Here is a 26,782-nt window from a genome sequence, read left to right on the forward strand (position 1 = left end):
TTATAGACAGTGAGAGAGACACTGGTCTCCTGGTCTCCCATGCGGGTGCAGGGGCCCAAGCACTTGGGCCATCCTCCACTGCCTTCCCGGGCCACAGCAGAGAGCTGGACTGGAAGAGGAGCAACATGGACTAGAACTCAGCACCCATATGGGATGCCGGTGCCGCAGGCAGAGGATTAATCAAGTGAGCCACGGCGCCAGCCCCAATAAACAAATATTTTAAAAAGTGTATGGCTCCTTGGAACAATGGCTGCGTCTGAAGGCTGGGAAGTCTGGGGCCGGCAGTAACTTGTCTTGCCAGAAAGGAAAGAGACTATCTAAGATGTGTGTACTGAAAGGACTGGGGATCAATCCACAGCTCCTTCTAGCCAAAAACCTGCGCCAGGTTAAGCACCCACAAGCATAAGAACTCAGTGGCTGCACTGTGAGTTCATAGTGACTGGTAGAGTCCCCGGCACCTTCCCAGGATGCTAGGGTAAGTAACAGGTAAGAAGTAATTATCCTGCACCTCCTAAACAAGTGTGCTCTCAGTGTGATTACTGGGTTCTAGGTGAGCTTCTCTTGACAGAACCACGCCTGCTAACGAAGAAGGAATGACAGGATTAATCAATCCCAATCTGCACCCTAATGAATAAATGACAAAGCAGTGAAAATGAGCCGCCGCCCCTGATTTCATCAACCTTTGCCTCTCACTACTCGTTTTCCAGAAACACAGAAAAGAGAACTGTGCCGGGACTGGCTCACAGCAGTTCATAAGAGCCAACTGCCAGACACTGAGGAATTTTATAAACCAGCTATCAAACTCATCATTAGGTAGGTTAAAACCAGGGTAACAAACACAACTCACTGCTTCCTCATTATCTCGCGGACGTTACTATGACCCACGCCCCTGTGCTTCTCCTACTGCTGCATCTGATGCCCTCAACTGCGCAGCCAGTGCCAGTGTCACACTGGAAAACTAAGTCAGAGCTGGTGGGAATACGCACAGCACAGACACTGGCGGAAGTGCTCGTTCAGGGCTTGTTCACCAGAGACCTAGATGCGGGGTCCGTGAGTAGTGGGCCACGGTGGGGTAGTCAGCAGAAGTCTGACTCTGAGAAATTCTTTGGGACCCAGGACCCACTTTATTCAATCAACTGCAAGGAAAAGAAGCAAAGGGTAAGGATTCAGTCGCGGAGAGGTGATGGTGAGTGGGATGTTATCACCACATAAACAACTACAGTGGACGTTATGAAGGGCACAGAAACAGAGTGCCACCAGGACAGCAGGTAAACCACGGTCCGGCTGGACAGTGCAACACTACTCACAATAAAGCTGAACAAACCTTGGCACATGCGACAACCTGGGCGAACCTTAAAACACGCCTGCTCAGAGCACACTGAGAATGAGTACAGCTGCGTGATTCCAGCTATAGAAAACCACAGCCACTGTGACACATCTGTGGTGACAACAAAGTCCACCACTGGCTGCCTGGGGGAAACGGGTGAGGGAGGAGCGACAAAGGGACACAGACACACTTTGGGGTGATGGGCTGTGACCATGGGGAGTTTCTCAAGGGTACACATATGTCAAAGTCTGTGAAGAGCCGGCGCCGTGGCTCAATAGGCTAATCCTCCACCTTGCGGCGCCGGCACACCGGGTTCTAGTCCCGGTTGGGGCGCCGGATTCTGTCCCGGTTGCCCCTCTTCCAGGCCAGCTCTCTGCTATGGCCAGGGAGTGCAGTGGAGGATGGCCCAGGTGCTTGGGCCCTGCACCCCATGGGAGACCAGGAAAAGCACCTGGCTCCTGGCTCCTGCCAGGATCAGCGCGGTGCGCCGGCTGCAGCGGCGGCCATTGGAGGGTGAACCAGCGGCAAAAGGAAGACCTTTCTCTCTCTGTCTCTCTCTCACTGTCCACTCTGCCTGTAAAAAAAAAAAAAAAAAAAAAAAAAAAAAAAAAAGTCTGTGAAACTGTGCACACTAATCATGTGCTGTTTACTGGATGTGAACGAACTCCCTATAAAGCCACTGTTAAAAGGGACATAAGTGGAGGCAGTTATTGGTACAATGGTTCAGACAGCTTCCGGGGACACTCACAATCCATAATGGATGCCTAGGATCGAGTCCTGCCTCCATTTCTTTTTTCTTCCTTTTTCTTTTCTTTTCTTTCTTCCTTCCTATTTATTTTATTTATTTATTTATTTATTTATTTATTTTTTGACAGGCAGAGTGGACAGTGAGAGAGACAGAAAGAGAGAAAGGTCTTCCTTTGCCGTTGGTTCATCCTCCAATGGCTGCCGTGGCCTGCGCGCTGCAGCCGGCGCACCGCACTGATCCGAAGGCAGGAGCCAGGTGCTTCCTCCTGGTCTCCCATGGGGTGCAGGGCCCAAGCACTTGGGCCATCCTCCACTGCACTCCCTGGCCACAGCAGAGAGCTGGCCTGGAAGAGGGGCAACCGGGACAGAATCCGGCGCCCCGACCGGGACTAGAACCCAGTATGCCGGCGCCGCAAGGCGGAAGATTAGCCTATTGAGCCGCGGCGCCGGCCCTTTCTATTTATTTGTAAGTCAGAATTACAGAGAGAGGGAGAGAGAGATCTCCCATCCACTGGTTCACTCTCCAAATGGCTGCAATGACCTGGGCTTTGCCAGGCTGAAACCAGGAACTTCACCCCAGCCTCCTTCATGGGTGCAGGGGCCCAAGGACTTGGGCCATCTTTCGCTACTTTCCCAGCAGAGAGCTGGATCGGAAGTGGAGCAGCTGGGACTAGAACTGGCGTCCACATGGGATGTTGGCACTGCAGACACCACTATACCACAGTGCCCTGCCTCCACTTCTGATTGTAGCTCCTGCTAATGTGCACCCTTGGGAGGCAAAAGGTGATGGCTCAACTTCTTGGGTTCTGTGTTTCTGCCTCCTGGGCTCCTGGCATCCCCTTGGCCTAGACCTTGCTGTTGCAGGCATTCAGGCAGTGAACCAGAAGATCAAAAGATTCTCTGTCACACTGGCCTTCAAATAAATAGACAAAGAGAGAGGAGAGATCTTCCATCCACTGGTTCACTCCGTAAGTGGCCACAGCAGGGCCAGACAAAAGCCAGGAGCCAGGAGCTTCTTCTAGGTCTCCCATGTGGGTGGCAGGGGCCCAAGGACTCAGCCATCTTCTGCTGCTTTCCCAGGCCATTAGCAGGGAGCTGGATTAGAAGTAGAGCAGCCGGGGCACGAACTGGAGCTCATAAGGGATGCCAGAGTTGTAGTGACAGCTTTACCTGCTAAGCCACTATACCAGCCCCAATAAATAAACTTCAAATGAAAAGAAACTAAAGCTCAGAGAAGCTATGTTCCTAATTTCCTTTCTCCTTTCTTTTTTTCTTTCTTCTTTCTCTTATTGATTGTTAAATGGGAATGGGAACCACTGTTGTGGTACAGTGAGTTAAACCCTCCATCTGTGAGGCTGGCATCAAATTTCAGAGTGCCAGTTCAAGTCCTGGCAGCTCCACTTCTGATCCAGCTGCCTGCTAATGTGCCTGGGAAAGCAGTGGATGAAGGTCCATGTGCTTGGGCCCCTGCATCTGCATGGGAGACCCAGATGGAGTTTCCAGCTGCTGGCTCTGGCCTGGCACAGCACTGGCAGTTTTGGCCATTTGGGGAGTGCACCAGCAGGTGGAAGATCTCTCTCTCTCTCTCTCTCTCTGCCTCTCTGTAACTCTGCCTTTCAAATAAATACATCTATCTACCCATATATATATAATTACATGAGATATCCTCCACTAAAAGTATCAGAGCTTGCTAGTATTTATCTGAATGTACCCCATTCTCACTCAAGAATATAGCTGTAGATGCCCTTTGTCTTTCTGCTTATCAACTGTTTCAATAAGACACTGCAGAGCAGTATGGGGTCATGAAGGTCAAGCTCCTTAACCTTGCTCCCTACTGAACAAAAGTCATTACCAAAAACACATAATGGGACAGTTCAGTGGTACGTGTTCCACCTCCCACTTGAACTGGCACTGAATGCAGTGTTACCAGTGAAAACCCGGTATGCAACAGGAAGAGATGTATCCCTCTGTCCCAGGAAGGACCAGTGCAAGCGTACACAGGGTCTTCAGAAAGTTCATGGACAAGGCGCGCTACCGCTGCAGCCCCTGGGAGGCAGCAGTGATGGTTTAAGAAGCTGGGTTCCTCCTACCCACGCAGGAGGCCTGGACTACCTTCCTAGCTCCTGGCTTCAGTCCTGGTGCAGCCCCAGCTGTTACAGGCATCTGGGGAGTGAACCAGTGACGGGAGCTCTCTGCCTCACGAATGAAAAACTAATACTTACTTGCAGATTTTTTTTTTTTTTTTTTTTTTTTTTTGACAGGCAGAGTGGACAGTGAGAGAGAGACAGAGAGAAAGGTCTTCCTTTGCTGTTGGTTCACCCTCCAGTGGCCGCCGCAGCCGGCGCGCTGCGGCTGGCGTACCGTGCTGATCTGAAGCCAGGAGCCAGGTGCTTCTCCTGGTCTCCCATGGGGTGCAGGGCCCAAGCACTTGGGCCATCCTCCACTGCACTCCCGGGCCACAGCAGAGAGCTGGCCTGGAAGAGGGGCAATCGGGACAGAATCCGGCGCCTCGACTGGGACTAGAACCCGGTGTGCCAGCGCCACAAGGCAGAGGATTAGCCTAGTGAGCCGCGGAGCCGGCCTACTTGTAGATATTTTATATCAATGCCTTTTCAACATTTTATTTTCATCATGCCTTTTACGTTTTACAGAGAGATGAAGCTGGCATTCTGTTGTAGTGGGTAAAGCTGTCACCTGTGACGCTGGGGTCCCACATGGGCGCTGGTTCAAGTCCCAGTTTCTCCACTTCTGATCCAACTCCCTGCTAATGGCCTGGGAAAAGCAGCAGAAGATGGCCCAAGTCCTTGGGCTCCTGCCACCCACATGGGAGACCTGGAAAAGCCCCTGGCTCCTGGCTTTGACATGGCCCAGCACTAACCACTGGGGCCATCTGGAGAGTAAACCAGCTGATGGAAGATCTCCGTCTCCATCTCTCTCTCTCCTTCCCTCACTATAACTCTTTCAAAATAAATAAAGCAATCTTTAAAAAAAAAGGTATACTGAAAGAAGGAAGCTATTGCTCCACACTTGTGAGCAGTGAAACCCTCGATGACCTGGCAGCTCGTCCTCATGCTTACAGAACCAACATCTCTGCTGTTAACAACAAGGCCACCTAAAGGGCACTTCTGACTGCTCCCACCACTCACTACAGTTTACAGCATGAACGTCTGCACAACACCTGGTTCAACTTCTGGCTCGGCGCTTGGCCGTGTGACCGTAAGGTGCGTTGTTTGACCGCTGTGCCTCAGTGCCATGGAGACACAGAACTCAGAGCAGTCCTTACAAAGGGCAAGGGCTTCACTAACCTTAGACTTCTCCTAAAGAAGTTGTCACAGGATCCTCAGACATTGGAATACTACGTGACGAGCCAAAATTTAATAAATTCTAGTGAAAGGAAGGAGGAAGGGCATCGTGAAGTGTGTCAAATATGAGAGGGATGTACGGGGTCTGGGCCGTGTGCTTGAGAAGTGAGAGTGCATCAATTCATGCAGCAAGCGGCCCTGAGAGAGGAAGGGAGGGGGCATGCTGCCCGTGCCGCTGCGCGGGCTGCTCGGCCTGGGGGCTGGGCCGGCAGGAGCGTCACCACCGCCAGATCTACGTCCTGGAAGCCAGCCCCGACCTGGAGCCACGGAAGAGTCAGGACTGTGCTACCAGGAATTGCAGCGACTTAGAATCTGACGTGGCAGTGCAGAAACAATTGCTCAGAGCAGTCAGCAACACGGCTGCTCCCCGTGCAGCACCTACAGTTCTAAACAGATGCTCACGCGCAACGACAGGAGAGAAGAGAGGGAGATTTGCTGGTCTGCGCTGGCAGGGTATCACAGACAGTGAGGCGGCACCAACGCATCAGCACTATCTTGCCTTTCAGAGTGACTAATTTAGAGAGTAATTTTGTTAGGGCTAGCGCTGTGGCATAGCCTGGGAAAGCAAAGGGAGATGGCCCAAGTGCTTGGGTCCCTGGACCCACTTGGGAGACCTGAGAGAAGCTCCTGGCTCCTGATTTCTGCCTGGCCCAGCCCTGACCATTGCTGCCATTTGGGGAGTGAACCAGCAGATCTCTCTGTCTCTCCCTCTCTCTCTGTAACTCTGCCTTTCAAATAAGTAAATAAATAAATCTTTTTAAAATGAAGAATTATTATCTAATGAATGTTAGACTATCTCAATTCAATAGATGAAAAAGATGCTATAATTTACCTTTACATTAACTGAATTTGCATAAATGTTTATTGACTCAAGAGGGATATATTTTCCGGAAGCTACCTAGTTAACTCGCCTTAACATCCACATAAACCATCTATCTATTTCCTTAAAGGACTGTCTAACTATTCACATGAATAGTTGATCCTATTCATTTAAACATTTCTGGGCTGGTATTGTGGGTTAGCATTAGGGTTAGGGTTAGGGTTGGGGTTGGGGTTGGGGTTGGGCTTGGGGTTGGGTTAGGGTTAGGGTTGGGTTGGGTTAGGGTTGGGTTAGGGTTAGGGTTAGGGTTGGGGTTGGGGTTGGGCTTGGGGTTGGGTTAGGGTTACGGTTAGGGTTAGGGTTAGGGTTGGGTTAGGGTTAGGGTTGGGTTAGGGTTGGGTTAGGGTTAGGGTTAGGGTTAGGGTTAGGGTTAGGGTTAGGGTTGGGTTAGGGTTGGGTTAGGGTTGGGTTAGGGTTGGGTTAGGGTTAGGGTTGGGTTAGGGTTAGGGTTAGGGTTAGGGTTAAGCTGCCACTTGTGATACTGGCATCCTATGAGCACTAGCCCAAGTCCTGGCTGCTCCACTTCTATCCAGCTCCCTGCTGATGAGCCAGGGAAAGCAGCAGAGGATGGCCCAAGTGCTTGGGTGCCTGCAACCCATGCAGGAGATCCTGATTAAGCTTTTGCCCAGACCAATCCTGACCATTGCAACCCTTTGGGGACTGAACCAGCAAATGGAAGATGTCTCTCTCTGTAATTCCATCTTTCAAATAAATACACAAATCTTTGAAAATCTCCACATCTGTCAGTCATCTTGAATAGTAAAAGGACAGTGTTCAGTATCATCGCTCACTGTGGGATTTTACTCTCGCAACAAATCACAACAGCACATACTCAAATGGACTGACCACCTGCCAGGCATCACTGCAGGTCACACGCACGCACACACACAACCAGTCCTGAAAACAACCTCTGAATAGATGCCTTATTATTCTGATTTTACAAAACTGCATAAACCAAACTAGCCACCAAGGAAGAGAGACCACGCAGGACGTCCGCTGTGGTGAGTGGCAGCGCGGGAAGCTGCACTCAGCACATGGGCACCTGCCCTTTGGCAGCAGCAGGACAAGGGAGGGCTCACACGTGAGGGGCGAGGGGCTTGAGGAAACAGCACTTGTGAAGGCTGCGGGGCAGGCGTGAGGTGGGGGCAGAGGAAGGTGGGACTGAGGACAGGAAACACGCCACATGTGAGCCCAGAGAAGGCACAGGGAACCTGTCTCCCAGGAGCACACAGGTCAGGACAAGGGACGGGAGAAGGACGGGAAGCCCCTGGGGCTTCAGGGCAGGGCTGGGGGCACGGCAATCAGAAAGCCACTGTGAAAGGCACTTTGGTACACAAGGTGAGGATGCAGGTGGCCAGGTTAGGAGCTACAGGGAGGTCAGATGGTGCTGGTGGATGCAGGAGGCACAGATCGCTAGGGCAAGGAGAGAGCTGAATTTCAGGGAAGGAGGGCGTGACTCCTAGGTTTCTGGTTGTGCAGCTGGAAGCATGGCAGTGTGATTCCACCAGATGGAAATGCTCAGTGAGGGACAGAGGTGTAGGGGAGCGATCAGCTTGGTGCCAGACATGCCAGGCAGGAGAAGCAGCTGGCTATCTAAGAGGAGGTGTCCAGTGGGCAGGTGGACAGCAGGCCTGGACCAGAGACGTGTGTCCTGCAGTCTGTGTACAGATGACAACCCACATCACAGGGGTGCACACGTACGGTCCTACAAAGAGACTGAAGAGGCCTATCCCAGAGCCCTGAGAACCTGGACGATTTACTAGACCTTAAAGAGGAAAGACAAGGGTGAGCGTGCAAAGGAGGTGCTGAGGGACAAGGGCAAACCAGGGCGGTCATCCCCACAGAAACCACGGGCAGAGGGTGGGGAAGATGGAATCGGCAGCCAGGTGCTTACGAAAGGTCAAGAAACAGATGGGGGGCTCATCAGGTGGGGGGCTGTGTGGGGGCCAGGTCAGAGGGGAGTGAAGAGTGGCAGGTGGAGGAAAGAGTGAGTCCAAAAAACGGGGACGGCAGGTGCTGCTGAGGGGCCCCGCTGGCCCCACTATGCGACTTGCAGGGCTCGAGGCTTATGGGCAGGACAAAGGGAGGGTGCACTTAGCAGTCACCCAACAGGGGGCTTGAAGCAAGGTGCAACACAAAGTTCAAAGGGCAAGGGAGGTTAGGAACTTGGCACAGGTGCTGCAGATGAGGAAGAGAGAGGCAGCAGGACCAGGAGAGGACAATGGGAAGACAGGAGTCCTGACCGCAATGGAGGGCTCAGCAAGCAGCTGGTGGGAGAGAGGCTGTGGGCCGAGGACACGGTACTTGAATCTAACCTATCAATTGTTATTAATAGTCCTTAAGAGATTACTTGAACAAATCATTAATTAGTTTGACCATTAGCCATTAGTGCATAGGATGTGATATGACAAAGGGCTGAGCTCTTAGACACCTAAGAAAAAGACCACCCACCCACTGGGGACAAGGAACCCAACACCCTACTTGGCTGGGGTTTCCTCCTCCAGGGTGGCCTGGGACTCCTCCATCACTGCGGCCTCTTCTGCTGCGGCGGTCGGCTCCATGTCACTGAAAGACAGCAAGAGCCCCTCAGGTCACACAGGTGTGCTCACATCCATGTCCTAATATAATCAAGATGGAAAACGGGGGCAGGGGTTGTGGTGCTGCCTGAGAGGCCCGCATCCTATACCAGAGTGCTGGTTTGCGTCATGACCGTTCCATGCTTCTGATCTGGCTCCCTGCTAACGCCTCTGGGAAGGCAGCAGGTGATGGCGCCAAGTGCCTGGGCCCCTGCCACACTCATGAAGACCAGGATGGAGCTCCTGGCTCCTGGCTTCTGTCTGGCCCAGCCCTGGCTGTTGTGGGCATTTGGAGGAGTGAACCAGTCAGTGGATGGAAGACCTCTCTCTCTTTCTTCCTCCCTCCCTCCCTCCCTTCCTTTCTCATTCTGCTTTTCAAATGAATAAATCTAAAAAAAAAAATTGAGAAAATGTTTCAACTGTCTTTTTCTTAAGGATATGTCCTTCAAGGAAATATATATATATACCCACATTAATAGGTAACAGTCTGAGCTGCTTATCTATATATGTAATTTCCAAACATGTGAAAAGTTCCTTAAGAAACAGAAGTTTCCATGAATGACCTTAAATTAACAGTAGACTGTAAATAATCAGGAAAAAGTATTCAAAACTCCTAGTTATACTAGAGAACCTGAAGTATTAAAAGGAACCATAAATATGAGCTGGCACCGCGGCTCACTAGGCTAATCCTCCACCTGCAGCGTTGGCACCCTGGGTTCTAGTCCTGGTTGGGGCGCTGGACTCTGTCCCGGTTGCTCCTCTTCCAGTCCAGCTCTCTGCTGTGGCCTGGGAAGGCAGTGGAGGATGGCCCAAGTGCTTGGGCCCAGCACCCCATGGGAGACCAGGAGGAAGCACCTGGCTCCTGGCTTCAGATCGGCACAACACGGCAGCCGTAGTGGCCATTTTGGGGGTAAACCAACGGAAAGAAGACCTTTCTCTCTCTTTCTCTCTGTATCTCTTTCTCACTGTCTAACTCTGCCTGTCCAAAAAAAAAAAAAAAAAAAAAACATAAATATGAAGGGACTTCAAAAAGTTTGTAGACAATGGAATTAGGCCAGTGCCACGGCTCAATAGGCTAATCCTCCGCTTGCGGCACCGGCACCCCGGGTTCTAGTCCCGGTCAGGGCACTGGATTCTGTTCCGGTTGCCCCTCTTCCAGGCCAGCTCTCTGCTGTGGCCAGGGAGTGCAGTGGAGGATGGCCCAAGTGCTTGGGGCCTGCACCCGCATGGGAGACCAGGAGAAGCACCTGGCTCCTGCCTTCGGATCAGCACGGTGTGCCAGCCGCAGCACGCTGGCCGCAGTGGCCATTGGAGGGTAAACCAACAGAAAAGGAAGACCTTTCTCTCTGTCTCTCTCTCTCTCACTGTCCACTCTGCCTGTCCCCCCCCCCCCAAAAAAAAAATGGAATTAAAAGAGAACTTTATAATGGTGCAATAAAAATTTAAATCCATGCATAGTTTTTTCAAAAGTTGCATTTCCTTGAACTTCTTAAAGAGTCGTCCTCTTTTTTTTTTTTAAAGATTTATTTATTTATTTAAAAGTCAGAGTTACAGAGAGAGAAGGAGAGACAGAGAGATCTTCCATCCATTGGTTCACACACCAAATGGCTGTGACCACCAGGGCTGGGCCTAGCTGAAGCCAGGAGCCCAGAACTCCATTTGGGTCTCCCACGTGGGTGCAGGGCCCCAAGCACTTGTGCCATCTTCTGCTGCTTTCCCAGGTGCATCAGCAGGGAGCTGCATCAGAAATGGAGCAGCTGGGACTCAGTGGGTGCCCACATGGGACGCAGCATCACAGCCAATGGCTTAACTTGTTGAGACACAGCGCTGGCCCCCAAGTCCTCCTCTTTTTAAACTACAAGGATTAAGCCATTCATTAAATCTAAGAATATGCCATATCTTTTAGAAAAATGATAAGAAAGTAGAAATAGGCCTCACAAAAACGAGTATGTGTGATTATAAATAAGTTAGTGATAACTGTCCAAGAAAGCCAGAGCTTTGAAACTTATGCACCATCGCATCCAAATAAACACAGTCCATAGGTGAGAAACGACAACTCGATGAAAAAATATGAACGTTAATATACATGTTAATTTTATATTAACACGAATCCTATCTAAACAGCACTTTAAATAAAACCTCCCAGCAAAAGAAATTTCACCTTCAGTAAACTGCTAAATTAACCAACATAAACATATACACTGGAAATCTAGCACTTTTTCAACTCTTTTCATTAAAAAGCTGCAATGAGCTTAAAAATGTTATTTTTTAAAAAGTAAATATAAATATAAATTGAACTGTAATAACAGAATGGACTTTTTCAATTTATAATTTTTTATTCTCTAAATTATAATCAATTTTTAAAAACATTGTTTTTTAACAGAAAATTTGAATAATATTTTTCTTTTCTTAAAAATAGGTCCTGGAGGGCCAGCTCTGTGGCACAGCAGGGTAAGCTGCTACCTGCAATACCAGCATCCCATATGAATACCCGTTCAAGTCCCGACTGCTCCACTTCCAATCCAGCTCCCTGCTAATGCGCCTGGGAAAAGCAGTGGAAGATGGCCAAAGTGCTTGGATCCTGCCACCCACGTGGGAGCACCAAATATAATTCAGGGCCCCAGGCTTTGGCCTGACCCAGCCCCAGCTATTGTGGCCATTAGTGGAGTGAAATCAGCAGGTGGAAGATTTCAGTTTCTCTCTGTTTCTCCCTCTCTGTAACTCTGCCTTTCAAATAAATAAATAAATCTCTAAAAAAAAAGAAAAGAAAAGAAAGAAAAGAATAGGTCCCATAGGTGGCACTTGGCATAGTGGTTAATTAAGATGCTGCCTGGGATGCCCCCATCACGTATTGGAGAGCCTACATCCAAGTCCCTGCTCCACTTCTGATTCTAGCTTCCTGCTACTGCACAAGCTGAAAGGCAGGAGGCCATGGTTGAGTAGTTAGGCCACTACTTCTCACCGAAGAGGAGTCCACAATGGAGTTCAGGTTCCTGGTTTTGGCCTGGTCTAGCCCTGGCAGTTGAGAGCATTTGCACAGTGAACCAGTAGATGGACAATCTCTCTGTCTCTGTCTTAGCCTTTCATATAAATAAATTTTTAAAAAAAGCTTATTTATTTGAAAGGCAGAGTAACAGAGGCAGAGGCAGAGAGAGGGGTCTTCCATCCACTGGTTCACTCCCCAAATGGCTGCAATGGCCAGAGCTGTGCCAATCTGAAGCCAGGAGCCAGGAGCCTCCTCTGGTTCTCCCATGTGGGTGCAGGGGCCCAAGGACTTGGGCCATCTTCTACTGCTTTCCAAGGCCACAGCACCTATATGGGATGCCAGCACTGGAGGCGACGGCTTTACCCACAATGCCACAGTGTGGGTCCCTTTATATAGATAAAAATTTAAAGGAAATAGATCCTAAATCAAATATGTTCTATGTTTAAGAGGATGCTGCAGGACGGCACCGTGGCTCACTAGGCTAATCCTCTGCCTTGCGGCGCCAGCACACCGGGTTCTAGTCCCGGTCAGGGCGCCAGATTCTGTCCCGGTTGCCCCTCTTCCAGGCCAGCTCTCTGCTGTGGCCAGGGAGTGCAGTGGAGGATGGCCCAAGTCCTTGGGCCCTGCACCCGCATGGGAGACCAGGATAAGTACCTGGCTCCTGCCTTTGGATCAGCGCGGTGTGCTGGCTGCGGAGTGCTGACCGCGGCGGCCATTGGAGGATGAACCAACGGCAAAAGGAAGACCTTTCTCTCTGTCTCTCTCTCACTGTCCACTCTGCCTGTCACAAAAAAAAAAAAAAAAAAAAAAAAAAAGATGCTGCAGACTTGCAGACTTGCCAGCCTTCACAAATGGCCACACCCGAACATCTGCCTGACTCAAGGGGAGTCACTGGAACTTTAAGCGCTGAGTAGTCCCAAAGTCTAGCAATAGTAGCAGTACTGAGTTCCTCCGACGTTCTCTTTGTCCCTTAGCATGAATAAACCAAGGGCATTAACAAAATACAATTAATGAAAGTATGTGTATATATATATATATATATATTTGACAGGCAGAGTGGACAGTGAGAGAGAGAGACAGAGAGAAAGGTCTTCCTTTTCCGTTGGTTCACCCCGCAATGGCCGCCGCGGCCGGCGCACTGCACTGATCCGATGGCAGGAGCCAGGTGCTTCTCCTGGTCTCCCATGGGGTGCAGGGCCCAAGCACCTGGGCCATCCTCCACTGCACTCCCTGGCCACAGCAGAGAGCTGGCCTGGAAGAGGGGCAACCGGGACAGAATCCGGTGCCCCGACCGGGACTAGAACCTGGTGTGCCAGCGCCGCAGGCAGAGGATTAGCCTAGTGAGCCGCGGCGCCGGCCGAAAGTTTATATCTTTTGACAACAAAATATCATAAAATGGCTACAAAGTGAAGAGGAAGAAAAAAATGAAGCAGAATACACATAACAAAGAGACTAAAATTCATTGTTTTGTAAACTTGAAGCAAAATCACAGATTATTCCGTGTTGGCTTAGATTATTTTGCAAATAAACATGAAACTAATTCTTGTTTAAAGCTCTTTCAGAACCATGTGAGCAAAATAACAAAACAATCAATTTTCACAGTATGTCCTTCTGTTGAAATTAAGTTGCTGAGGCTGGACTGATGGGGAAGATGCAGCCCAGGGCCCATGTCTTTACTTCAGTTAGATTAGTGCAGAAAATGCCTGTTCTGGCAAGTGTGTGCCAAAAACAATGCCAAACACTTCAAAGGTTTGTTACCTAAATTGGTTTTTTTTTATTTCCCTTTGATAGGCAGAAAGACAGACAAGAGAGTAAGCCCCTATCTACTGGTTCACGTCCCAAATGTCCACAACAGCTCCTAACTGGGGCTGAAGCTAGAAGCCAGAAGTTCAACCCAGGTCTCCCACATGGGTGGCAGGAACCCAACTACTTGAGTTATCACCTGCTGCCTTCCAGGGTGTGCCCTGGCAGGAAGCCGGCATCAGGAGCAGAGCAGGGTATCAAACCCATGTAATCCAACAAGGGATGCAGGCATCTTAGCCACCTGGGCTAGAAGGTCACTCCCACTAGTTCAGATTTCATCAGACTTCACACTTAACCAAACCTGTAACTGGGAATAGATTTCCACCTGATGGTGCTTAATACTGACATAAACTGTCTTGCTCCTCACAATAAAAGTTGGAAGGAGCATCATTGAAAACTACATCACGAGTGTCTATTCCAATTGCTAACAAGAAAATGTATTTGATGTTACTCTTCTAAAATGACTGCAGATGGAAAAGGTTCTATTTTCAGCACACTATCAAACCGTTGAAGAAAACCAATAATACTGCAAATGGCTCCATCACACCATTTCAAAGACTCTTGTCCTTAATGGCAGCTATTGCTGCCAGTTCTTCAAGTAAGGAAATGAAACTAGAGCAAAACCCTCACACCCACAATGCCCCGTGCAGCTCTGCCTTTTCCAGCCACAGAGCATCACTCGATGTGTCGGGCTCACCTCCACTTTTCTCACTCATCCAAGGTAGCATGCAACCCCACTGCACTGCATTGTTCATTCTAGGACAACCTTTCGGTTATGAATTACTACCATCTAAGGGCATTAACTTTGCAACTCACAACTCAATCCAAACCAGTGTCACAGGGCAAGTATCATGTTAACACTGGGACTTGGGTGCCTGTCAGGGGCACACATAGCCACCTGCTCCTGTTGCCAGGTCAGTGCTGGCCCCTCAGGGTAAATAGCCAGGTGCAGCCGAAATGACTTCAGGTTCAAGTGGCAACAATAGGTAATGTGGTAAATGAGATGATTTAGGAGAGGCCTATATTACATTTTTATATATTATTAAAGTAAAAAAAAAAGATTTATTGTCAAAATCACTGAGACACATAAAAGGAGTTTGTCTTTTTTCAGGACAATAGGATGAGCAATGATAATAAAACTAACTTTACATTTGATATTATTGTGTATACTCATTTGTCTTTAAGGACAATGGCATTTTTTAAGAAGATTTTTATTTATTTATTTGAAACACAGGGTTACAGAGAGAAAGAAATCTTCCAACTTCGGTTCACTCCCCAGAAGGCCACAACAGCCAGGGCTAGATCAGGTCCAACTCAGGAGCCAGGAGCTTCATCCAGGTCTCCCATGTGGATGGCAGGACCCAAACTCTTGGGCCATCTTCTGCTGCTTTTCTGTGCTAATTGCAGGGAGCTGGGTCAGAAGTGGAGCAGCCTGGTATGCAGCTGGTGCCCATATGGCATGCTGCCATGAAGGCAGTGGCTTAATCTGCTTCTGAGGACCCTTGACAATGATTTACATATGTTTACATAAAACATGGTTAAGCCACCATCTGCAGCGCCGGCATCCCATATGGGTGCCAGTTTTGAGTCCTGGCTACTCCACTTCTGATCCAGCTCCCTGCTAATGGCCTAGGAAGGCAGTAGAAGGTGACCCAAGTCCTTGGGCCCCTGCACCCATGTGTGAGACCCTGAAGAGACTCCTGGCTCTGGGCTTCAGATCGGTCCAGCTCCAGCCATTGTGGCCAACTTGGGAGTGAACCAGTGGATGGAAGGTCTCTCTTTTTTTCTCTCTCTCTGTAACTCTGCCTTTCAAATAAATAAAATAAATAATAATTTAAAAATAAAAGTTTCTCCTCTTCAAAGCAGCCAAGTGGAACTCTGGGCCCCCTTGAGCCCTGCAGCTTGCAGGACATTCCCATCCCACCCCTCCTGCAACACCGCTTCTCAGCCACTGAGAAATGAAAGAAAAGAAGAGCCAAGCAAGTACCTATTCCAACCAGCAAAACTGGCACAGACCCAGGCACCCTGACGCCTCAGAGAAACACCCAGCCTGACCTTGTGAAACTTGTGGATGAGCATCCATCCGCAAGTGATTTTATAAAACCACCATGCAACATCAAGGATTAACAAAAGTTTTAGCGGGGCCGGTGCTGTGGCGCAGCAGGTTAAGGCCCTGGCCTGAAGTTCTGGCATCCCATATGGGCGCCGGTTCGAGACCCGGCTGCTTCACTTCTGATCCTGCTCTCTGCTAAGACCTGGGAAAGCAGTGGAAGGTGGCCCAAGTCCTTGGGACCCTGCACCCACGTGGGAGACCTGGAGGAGGCTCCTGGCTTCAGATCGGCACAGCTCCAGCCATTGTGGCCAATTGGGGAGTGAACCAGTGGATGGAAGACCTCTCTCTCTCTCTCTGCCTCTGTGTAACTGACTTTCAAATAAATAAATAAATCTTTAAAAAAAGAGTTTTTGCAAAGTCAGAGAAAAATAAAGTATTAGCTATCTAGAAAACTCAAAGCATTCAAAGGCATGTACAAATGGACATGTGCTTTGGGCATTGGCAAATATGTGATTATTTGTCACAAGTTTGACCAAAATAGTAAAATATTAAAAGTAGTTTCAAATATAATCATGAAACAGAAAACTTATTTTTAAAGTATCTCACTGGGGATGGGTGGTGTGGCCTGGCAGGTTATGCCACCACTTGGAACACTGCATCCAACAGTGCATCCAACATCAGAGTGCTGGGTTTGGGTCCCAGCTGTTCCACTTCCAATCCAGCTTCCTGCTCATGCATCCTGCGATGGAAGTAACTGGGCCTCTGCCACCCATGTGGGAGACCAGGAAGGAGTTCCAGGCTCCTGGCATCAGCCTGGCCCAGCCCTGGCTGTTGCATGCATTTGGGGAGTTAACCAGTGGGTAGTGAGTAAAAGATACCTCCCTCTCTCCCTTCTTCTTCCTCTCTTTCTGTCTGACACTCTTTCAAAGGTAAAAGTAAATAAAAATAAACATTAAAAAAAAGTTATCTTACTAACCAAAAGCCCAAGCTCTATCTCCATTTATGGGCACACCATTTTAGAGAAAAACAAACCCAGCCAGAATTCCCACTGCACTGCAGGTTCTCGGAGGCCACACGCGCACACCATACCTGGTGTCTTTCCCTGATGCCCAAGTGCGCACTCCATATCCCGTGTTGTCTTCAGTTCTGACTGCTCTAGAGAGAGAGAATAAAGACGCCTTTCAGATGGAAGCTGCTCTCCAGCCAGTCTCCACATCAGCAAAGTCATCCCACAATGCTTCCCGTGGGAGCCTAGTTTCAGTTAATTACATCTCAGCACCTATCAGATGGGCACCACATATTACCAAAAATCAGTAAGTAAAAGAACAGAGAAACTTACATTTTATCATTCCCACCGTATCTTTCAAAATCTCGTTTTCCTCTCTGGTCAAAAGCATCAAAGGCTCTGTTTCCGGGAGCGCCCCTGCCTCTGCCTCGCATGCCTCCTCTCGGGCCTCCACGTCCACGAAGAGGCCTCTCACGATCAAATCTGTCCACTGGTCTAGGAAGACAGGGGTGTGACAAAAGGCAGTGAATTGAAGGCCTAGCGTCTTTCCAAGGGAACAATTCAGAACATCACGGCTATAACATACTGGAAAGAATGGTGGCTTAAATAATCCATGAACAGTCAGCTGCCACTGAGTTTGAATCCTGTACAGCTGTCATTTTTACCTTCTCACGGCAAATCTCTACTGCCCATGAGTGGGGAGACTGAGCACTGGATAGGTGGGTGCCAGGCAGGCCTCACACTGGTCCAAGCAGGGTGTTCCTTTCCTCTGGCTATGGTTCCTTCATTTACAAATGCCCACTTTAGATTAAGAAACTCTAAGGCTCCTTTCTGTCCTAACACTAAATCTTCAAGTTACATTTGACACCTTTTGATTATAAAAAAAAAAAAATGGTTACACTTCAAGTTATAGCCCTTCAGGCCAGCGCTGTGGCATAGCAGGTAAAGACACTGCCTGCAGTGCCGGCATCCCATATGGGCACCAGTTCGAGTCCTGGCTGCTCCACTTCTGATCCAGCTCCCTGCTGTGGCCCGGAAAAGCAGTAGAAGATGGCCCAAGTCCTTGGGTCCCTGCACCCGCGTGGGAGACCTGGAAGAAGCTCCTGGCTCCTGGCTTTGGATCAGTGCAGATCCAGCTGTTGCAGCAAAGACCTCTTTTCTTTCCCTGCCTCTCCTTCTCTCTGTGTAACTCTTTCAAATAAATAAATAAGTCTTAAAAAAAAAAAAAAAATGACAGCCCTTCCTAAATCTCTCTCCCACATAACCAACTGGTGATATTTGGGACTAAAAACTAACTTGCTATAACCTGACTTCCACCTCATCACCACACATAAACTTCCAATGACAGCTGGAAAGCTCTTAGTTAAATAGCCAACAGAGACTTCTGTCTTAAAAATGTCACTTCAGGGGCTGGATGTTGTAGTCTAGCGAGTTAAGCCACTGCCTGCAACACCAACATCCCCTGTGAGTGCCAGTTCGAGTCCCAGCTGCTCTGCTTTTGATCCAGCTCCCTGCCAATGTGTCTGGGAAAGCAGTGGAAGATGGCCCAAGTGCCTGGGCCCCTGCACCCATGTGGGAAACTCAGATGGAGGTCCAGGCTCCTGGGCTAGCCCAGCCCTTGCTGTTGTGGCCAAGTGGGCAGGAAACTAGAAGACGGAAGATCTGCCTCTCCCTCTCACTAACTCTGCCTTTCAAATAATTAATAAATCTTTAAAAAATAAAGAAAAATTTTAAATGTCAGTCGAAGGGCAGGCATTTTGATACTTGAGACACTCACATCCCATATCAAAGTGCCTGAGTTTTAGTTCCTGCTCCGCTTCTGATTCCAGCTTCCTGCTAGTATGACCCCGGGAAGCAGCAGGTGATGGCCCAAGTACTTAGGCCACCCATGTGGGAGGTCTGGATTGAAATCTAAGCTCCTGGCTTCCGCCTGGTCCAGTCCCAGTTGTTGTGTACATTTGGGGAGCAAACCAATGGATGGGAGATCTGTCTGTTTCTCTTTCACATAAATTAAAATAAATAAAATACAAATTTATAAAAAAAAAGTCACTTGACCCCTGAATATTATTTGCCAACCACTAATTTTCCTTTGCTCTTTCCAGCTTCTCTTTCCCTACCTAAGCATAAGAAGTCATTTTTGGAATAGACAAACCCAAACATGGTGCAAAATCTACACTGCTCCTCAGCTACCCAATTCCACCTCCGAGAGGCAGCCCCTTCGAGATTCACACACAGGGAGAAGGTCCACACCTTGCCCTTTGCACAGAACCATGTTTGGGTACACTGCCCAGAGCTGCTTCCCTCCTTCTTGGGGTACCTGTGGTGCTTAACTATGCCAGCACCCCATTTCTCTTTTCCCTGTGCAGATCCTCTGGACTTGAACCAGGCACTCTGAGAAGGGATACAAGTGTCGCATGCTTAACCACTGCACCAAATGTCCACTCCGAGTCCTCCCTGTTCTTTCCCCTGCCACTTCCAGGCTGCCCACCCACCTCCTGTCACGCCCACCTCCTGTCCTGGCTCTGGTTACCACGGCTGTTTCTGAGCCCCTGTCTCTCCTCTACCAGACTCGCCCCCTATAGGAAGGGACCACGTCTTTTCCACCATTATAATCCTAGTAAGATTAAAGTGACAATGTATTCTTTATTTAATAGAGGTTTGGGCATTAAGAAATCTAGTGGCATTAGTGGCACAAACATCAGCACTAAAGGTAAGCTGCAGGCTAGAAATGTTACATTAAAAAGCTGCTACACTGGGGCCAGCACTGTGGCATAGTGGGTTAAGCCACCACCTGCAGCACCAGCATCCCATGTGGGCGCTGGTTCATGTCCAAGCTGCTCCATTTCCAATCCAGCTCCCTGCCGTACCTGGGAAGGTAGCGGAGGAGGGTCCAAATGCTTGGGCTCCTGCACCCACACCGGAGACCCAGAGGAAGCTCTGCGGCCATTTGAGAAGTTAGCCAGTGATGAAGGACTTCTGTCTCTCCCTCCCTCCCTCCTTCTTTCTAACTGCCTTTCAAAAAAATAAAATAAATGTTACAAAAAAAAAAAAAAAAAAAAAAAAAGCTGCTATGCCACAGTGAGTAAAAAGATACAAAATACAATTTTCCTTACTTGAAAACAAATACAGAGGAGTACAGATGATTAACTTTATGCCAGTCTCTTACAGGAAACATCATTCTAAATAAATTCTACAGTTGGCTTTTCTGTCTCCCATCTCCCCTCAAACAAAACCAGATTTTCAAACAGAAATCTTTGTAAAACCTGATTGTAAAATATAGTAAATGTCCAAGCAAAGTTCTAAAACAGTAACAAATGAAAAGTAACAGTGAACTTTTAACTAGGAAGTCGAACAGAGTAATAAAGGATAAGAAGTCCATTTGAAAATGGAGAGCAAAACATACACGGAATAAAACATCACCATCGGACCACATCTGTGTCTGTGGACACCGAGCTCACACACAAAGGAAACACCAAGTTTCTAAAAAATAAGGAAGGAATCCAACTCTAAAAATTGCTTTGTGTGTGTTCTGGGTCATTTTAATCCCTTAAACCCTCTTTTCTTTCCTCTGCAAGTGTATACCCACCTCCAATTAAACACATCCTCAATTACTTTCTTATAATCTGCTTACTTAAAACATGTACCTCTGGGGCTGGCATTGTGACATAGTGGGTAAAGCCACTGCCTGCAGTGCCAGCACGCCATATGGGCGCAGGTTCTAGACTGGGCAGCTCCCTGTCAGTGCACCTGGGAAATCAGCAGAAGATGGCCCAAGTGCTTAGGCCCCTGCACCCACATGGGAGAGTCAGAGGAAGCTCTGGGCTCCTGGCTATTGTATGCATTGGGGGAGTGAACCAGTGGATGAAAGCTGTCTCTGTCCCTCTCTGTGACTATCTTTCAAATAAACCTTTTCTATACGTATAACAACCTTTATAAAAGGCTTGGAGAGGATTGAGGATGCGCTCTACTCGAAGTTTTATTTGTGATAAGCTCACAAGCAGGAGGAAGGGAAGTGAATCAGAGCCAAGCACCTCGCTTTACGTACTTCTAACTCTCACTCTGAGAACAGCTCTAGGGGACAGGAGTGCCTGTTTTACAGGAGAGGGTGCTCACTGCGGCGTGAACGGGGGAGTTCCTGTGTAGTGGGTTCCCAGTTTCAGTCTGGGAGCAGATGTGCAGCTGGGTGGCGGTGAGGCTACACAAAAACAGCAGTGCGCCTCACGCCCATCAGCAGAGCACGTGAAGTGAGTGAGACAGTGAATGCTACCACGAACCTTTGGAAAACTTCCTCCGGGAAAAGGCGCTGGAAAGAGCCCAGTGACTCTCTCAAAACTGGAATTGACTCTAAGTGACCAGCAGTAAACTACAGACATGTTCTCAGACAGGCAGACTCCTGTCCTAACACTCTATGTCCTAAGGGCTCAATTAGGTTCCTCTGCAGCCAAAGGAAAAATTCCTACTGCCTTAAGAGTAGCTGCACTCGCAGAATAAGGACTCCCAGAGATGGAGCTGCTCTGGGGGGCAGACGGGCAGACAGTCAATCTCAGCACATTGCGTTGCATCTACGGGAAAACATGCTGTCTGAGCAGAGTGAAAATCCATGTCAGCCAGCCATGAGCAGGGATTCATACAGAGATTCCATGAGGTTGCTTCAAACAAATCCATGGAAAATGGGATTAAAAGATAAACTTATTTTGGTACCAAATAAACTTTGAAATCCATGCATGAGTATAATCCTGTCAAAAAACATGTATATGAATCAAAAAATTCAAGATGATACCATTTTTAAAATGTATTTATTTTATTTATTTGAGACACAGAGACAGAGACAGATGGAGAAAGAGCTTCCAGGGGCCAGCATTGTGGTACAGGAGGTTAAGCTGCTGCCTGCAATGCTAGCATTCCCACACGGGTACTGATTTAAGTCCTGGCTGCTCTACTTCCAATCCAGCTCCCTGCTAATGTGCCTGGGAAAGTAGCAGAAGATGGCCCAAGTGCTTGAGCCCCTGCACTCACATGGGAGTCCGAGAAGAAGCTCTTGGTTTTGGATTGGCCCAGCTCCAGAAGTTGCTACCATCTGGGGAATGAACCAGCAGATGGAAGATCTCTCTGTCTTTCCCTAATTCTATCTTTCAAATAAATAAATAAATCTTTAAAAAACAACTTCCCTCTGCAGGTTTACTCCACAAATGCCTGCAACATCCAGATCTAGGCCAGGCTGAAGACAAGACACTGGAATTCTGGGATTCTACCAGGGTCTCCCACATGGGAAGCAAAGACCCATGTACCTGAGTCATCACCTACTGCCTCCAAGGGTATGCACGAGCAGGAAGCTAGCATGCAGAGTGGATCTGGGACTTGAACCTGGCACTCCAATATGGGATGTGGTTGTCTGAAATGGCAGCTTAACCACCAAGTCAAATGCCTGGCCCAAGAAGATACCATTTTTTTCTATCAGATAAGCAAAGCAAAGTTCATTATATTCAAGCTTGGAGACGGTACTAAGGAAAAAGCTCCCACAGATTGTTAGCACTAAAACCAACTGACATGTTACTAGGATAAGTGAGTTGTCACCATGTATCAACTGCTCTGGTCCCCACAGTGCGATCATCCAACCTTGCTGTGAATCACGAGATGGATCCCCATCTGGATACCCAACACACAACCAAGAATAGCTACCTGGGACTCCACTGCTGGGACTCCACCTAGGAAATCACCTACACACAAAGACATTAAAAATGTGGGGGCCAGGAGGTGGGGAACAGTGTTGTGGTGTAGTGGGTAAAGATGCTGCCTGAGATGCCAGCATCCCACGTGGGAGATGGCTTGTGTCCCAGCTGCTCCATGTCTGATCCAGCTTCCTGTTAATGGTTTGGGAAGGCTACAGAGGATGCCTCCTTGTGCTCAGGCCCCTGCAACCCATGTGGGAGACCCAGAAACAGCTCCTGGTTCCTGGCCCAGTCCCAGATATTGTGATTGTCTGGGGAGCAAACTAGTAGATGGAAGATATCTCTTTATCTCTCCCTTTCTTGTTCTTTTTCAAATAAGTAAATCTTAAAAAAAAAAAAATCTGGGGGCCGGCGCCGCGGCTCACTAGGCTAATCCTCCGCCTAGCGGCGCCGGCACACCGGGTTCTAGTCCCGACGGGGCGCCGGATTCTGTCCCGGTTGCCCCTCTTCCAGGCCAGCTTTCTGCTGTGGCCCGGGAGTGCAGTGGAGGATGGCCCAAGTGCTTGGGCCCTGCACCCCATGGGAGACCAGGAAAAGCACCTGGCTCCTGGCTCCTGCCATCGGATCAGCGCGGTGCGCCGGCCGCAGCGCGCCGGCCGCGGCGGCTATTGGAGGGTGAACCAACGGCAAAGGAAGACCTTTCTCTCTGTCTCTCTCTCTCACTGTTCACTCTGCCTGTAAAAAAAAAAAAAAAAAAAATCTGGAAGAGCAAAGGTTAAATACAAAAGCAATGAATATATTATGATACATGCAAAAAATCCTAATAGAGCTATTAAGAATGCTTACCAAACATTGTCACTGGGGCCAGAGTTGTGGCACAGTGGGTTAAGCTGCTGCCAGCAGCGCCAGCAACCCATATGGGCACCAGTTCAAGTGCCAACTATTCCATTTCTGATCCAGCTCCCTACTGATGTGCCTGGGAAAGCAGTTAAAGATGGCCCAAGTGCTTGGGCCCCTGCACTCGCAGAGGAGACCCAGAAGAAGCCTCTGCCTCTTGGCTTTGACCTGGCCCAGCCCAACCACTGTGGCCATTTGGGGAGTGAACCCGCAGATGGAAGATGTCTCTCTCTCCTTCTCTAACTTTTTCAACTAAGTAAATCTTTAAAAACAACAATAAACAAAAAAAAATCGTTATTGACATGGAAAAAAGGCTTATCCTATGTCAAGCAGAAAACAGAATACAAAGTACAGAGGATTGGCTTTGGGGGCAGTTGTTAAGATGCTGCTTGGGATGCCCATGTGCCTTACCACAGTGCCTGGGTTTGAGTCCTGGCTCTGCTTTCAATTCCAGCTTCCTGCTAATGTGCACCCTGGAAGGCCACAGGTGGTGATCCAAGTATTCAGGTCCCTGCTGCTATCCAGGTAGGAGATCTGGACTAAGTTCGTGGCTCCTGGATTCAGTCACTTAGCCCAGCCCTGCTACAGTTATCTATGAAAGTGAACTAGTGATGGGAGCTCTATCTGGCTCTCAAAAGAATAAATTAAAATTAAAAAACAAAAAAAGAAGAAAAGGGCAGACATTTGGTGCAGAGGTTAAGATGTCACTTGGGATACCTTACCCTATACTGGAGCCCCAGCTCTGCTCCCAATTCCAGTTTCCTGTTAACATGCACCCTGGGAGGTAGCAGCTGATGGTTCAATGAGTCCTAACCTAGTTGAATTCCTCACTCCTGGCTTCAGCCTAGCTCAGCTCAGGCTACTGCGAGCATTTTGGATAATGAACTAGCATATGGAAGGTCTCTCTTTTTCTCTCTCTCTGGCTTTCAAATAAAAATATACCAATTTTAAAAAATAGAAAATCTTAGACAAATCCAAGAAAATTCACAGTGAGAGGTTTAGCAAAGTAAATGCTCAGTTGTGGATGCATTATCATCTTTTTTTACTTTTTTTTTTTTTTTTTTTTTTACAGGCAGAGTGGACAGTGAGAGAGAGACAGAGAAAGGTCTTCCTTTTACCGCTGGTTCACCCACCAATGGCCGCCGCGGCCGGTGTGCTGCGGCCGGCGTACTGCGTTGATCCGAAGCCAGGAGCCAGGTACTTCTCCTGGTCTCCCATGCGGGTGCAGAGGGCCATCCTCCACTGCCTTCCTGGGCCACAGCAGAGAGCCGGACTGGAAGAGGAGCAACCAGGACAGAACCAGCGCCCCGACCGGGACTAGAACCCGGTGTGCCAGCACCATAGGCGGAGAATTAGCTTAGTAAGCCACAGCGCCGGCTGCATTATTATCTTATAATCTAAATTCAGGAGCCAGTGCTGTGGTGTAGTGGGTAAAGCTGCCACCTGCAGTGCCAGCATCCCATATGGCGCCAGTTTGACTCCAGGCTGCTCCACTTCCGATCCAGCTCTCAGCTATGGCCTGGGAAAGCAGAAGAAGATGGCCCAAGCCCTTGGGCCCCTGCACCTGCTGGGAAACCAGGAAGAAGCTCCTGGCTCCTGGCTTCAGATCGGTGCAGCTCTGGCCATTGTGGCCAACTGGGGAGTGAACCAGCGGATGGACGATTTTTCTCTCTCTGCCTCTCCTTCTCTGTGTAACTCTCTCAGATAAATAAATAAATCTTTAAAAAAATCCAAGTTTATTAATACATAAAGAGGTCACTGTTGCCACACAGTGGATTAAATCACTACTTGCAACACTGGCATCCCATAGGGGAGTGCTGGTTGGAGACTCTGCTACTGTTTCCAATTCTACTCCCTGCTAATGTATCTGGGAAGGTAGCAGAAGGTGGCCCAAGGATTTGGGCCCCTGTCACTCACATGGTAGTCCCAGATGGAGTTCCAGGCTCTTAACTTCAGCCTGGACCAGCACAGGCTGTTGTGGTTATTTGCAGAGTGAGCCAGCAGATTAAAGATCTCTTCTCTCTGTCAGCCTGCCTTTCAAATAAATAATCATTTTTTTAAAAGAGAATAAAATGGGCCAAAGTGTAATCACCTCAGATGGTGAGATAGGTATTTTTTGTTTATAATTTTATACATTATCCCAAATTATCTAAACTATACACACACACATAAATATGTATATATACAAAAGATCTTATGACCCTTTATTATCAGAAGAGTATTTAAAAAGCAAAGAAAGGGGCTAGCATGATGGTATAATGAATTAAGCCTCTGCCTACAATGCTGGCATCCCATATGGGCACTGGTTCAAGTCCTGGTTGCTCCACTTCCAATCCTGCTCCCTGCTAATGTGCCTTGGAACACAGCAGAAGACAGTCCAAATGGTTGGGCTACTGCACCCATGTGGGAGACCCAGAAGAAGCTCCTGGCTCCTGGCTTCAGCCTGGCCTAGCCCTAGCCATTGTGGCCATTTGTGGGGGTGAACCAGCAGATGGAAGATCTCTCTCTACATATCTCTCTCCCTCTATTTCTCCCTCTCCTGGTCTCTCTCTGTAGCTCTGCCTTTCAAATGAATACAATAAATCTTTTTTTAAAAAAATGGCAAAAAAAGGTATGAGGGCAGGTATTTAGTCAGTAGCTAAGACGCTGGTTAAGACACCCACTTCCTACAGTATAGTACCTGGGGTTCAATACTCAGTTCCAACACCTGACTCCAGCTTCCTGCCAATGTAGACCTTGGGAGGCAGCAGTGATGGGTCAAATGATCAGGTTCCTATCACTCACAGGGGAGATCTATATTGAGTTCCTGGCTCCTGGCTTCAGCCTCAGCCCAGCTTCAGTCACTGTAGGCACGGGAGTGGACCAGCAAATAGGTGCTATCTTTTGCTCTCAAAAATTTTTTTGAAGGAAAATATCTGGGGTTAGTGTAGTGGCACAGTGGGTAAACTGCTACCCACGAAGCTGGCATCCCTCATGGATGCTGGTTCAAGTCCCGGCTGCTCCATTTCTGATCCAGTTCCCTGCTGATATGCTTAGGAAATCAGTGGAAAATGGCCCACCTACATGGGAGACCCAGAAGATCTTGGCTCCTAACTTCGGCCTGGCCTCACCCTGGCTGTTGTGGCCATTTAGGGAGTAAACCAACAGATGGAAGATCTCTCTCTCTGTAACTCTTTCATATAATAGATTTTTTTTTTTTAAAAAAAAGGAAAATATCTTTTCCAATGCCATATGATGAAATTTAAAATTCAAATTTCCTTGGAAATGAAATTTTCCTAATGTGATACACTAAGAATACATTACTTCTGTGGTGCTCCCACCAAAAGTACAAAGCCTCATTCCATAGGAAACAGCACACAAATTCAAACTCTGAGATGTGCCACAAAATAACTGGCTCCTGCTCTTCCACAATGTCAGACTCAGGTGTGGGCACTTGGCCTAGCACTTAGGACAGCAGGTAGGCTGCCCCTGTCCCA

At 48.4% G+C, this 26,782-nt stretch overlaps 1 protein-coding gene across 1 annotated transcript in view; it reads right to left on the minus strand.

Moving 5' to 3' along the window:
• The window catches only part of HABP4 (hyaluronan binding protein 4), a 43,734-nt gene that overhangs the window by 11,026 nt on the left and 5,926 nt on the right, over positions 1-26,782 (minus strand). The window contains exons 3-5 of the mRNA XM_051818565.3: positions 17,074-17,235; positions 16,824-16,889; positions 8,798-8,881 (exon numbers count right to left, since the gene is read on the minus strand). Coding sequence (XP_051674525.1) covers positions 8,798-8,881; positions 16,824-16,889; positions 17,074-17,235 — 312 coding nt within the window. The remainder of the gene's footprint in view (positions 1-8,797; positions 8,882-16,823; positions 16,890-17,073; positions 17,236-26,782) is intronic.

This window comes from Oryctolagus cuniculus, chromosome 1, assembly GCF_051225735.1.
Source record: "Oryctolagus cuniculus isolate XC-2025 breed Fujian yellow rabbit chromosome 1, ASM5122573v1, whole genome shotgun sequence".
Taxonomy (NCBI): Eukaryota; Metazoa; Chordata; class Mammalia; order Lagomorpha; family Leporidae; genus Oryctolagus; species Oryctolagus cuniculus.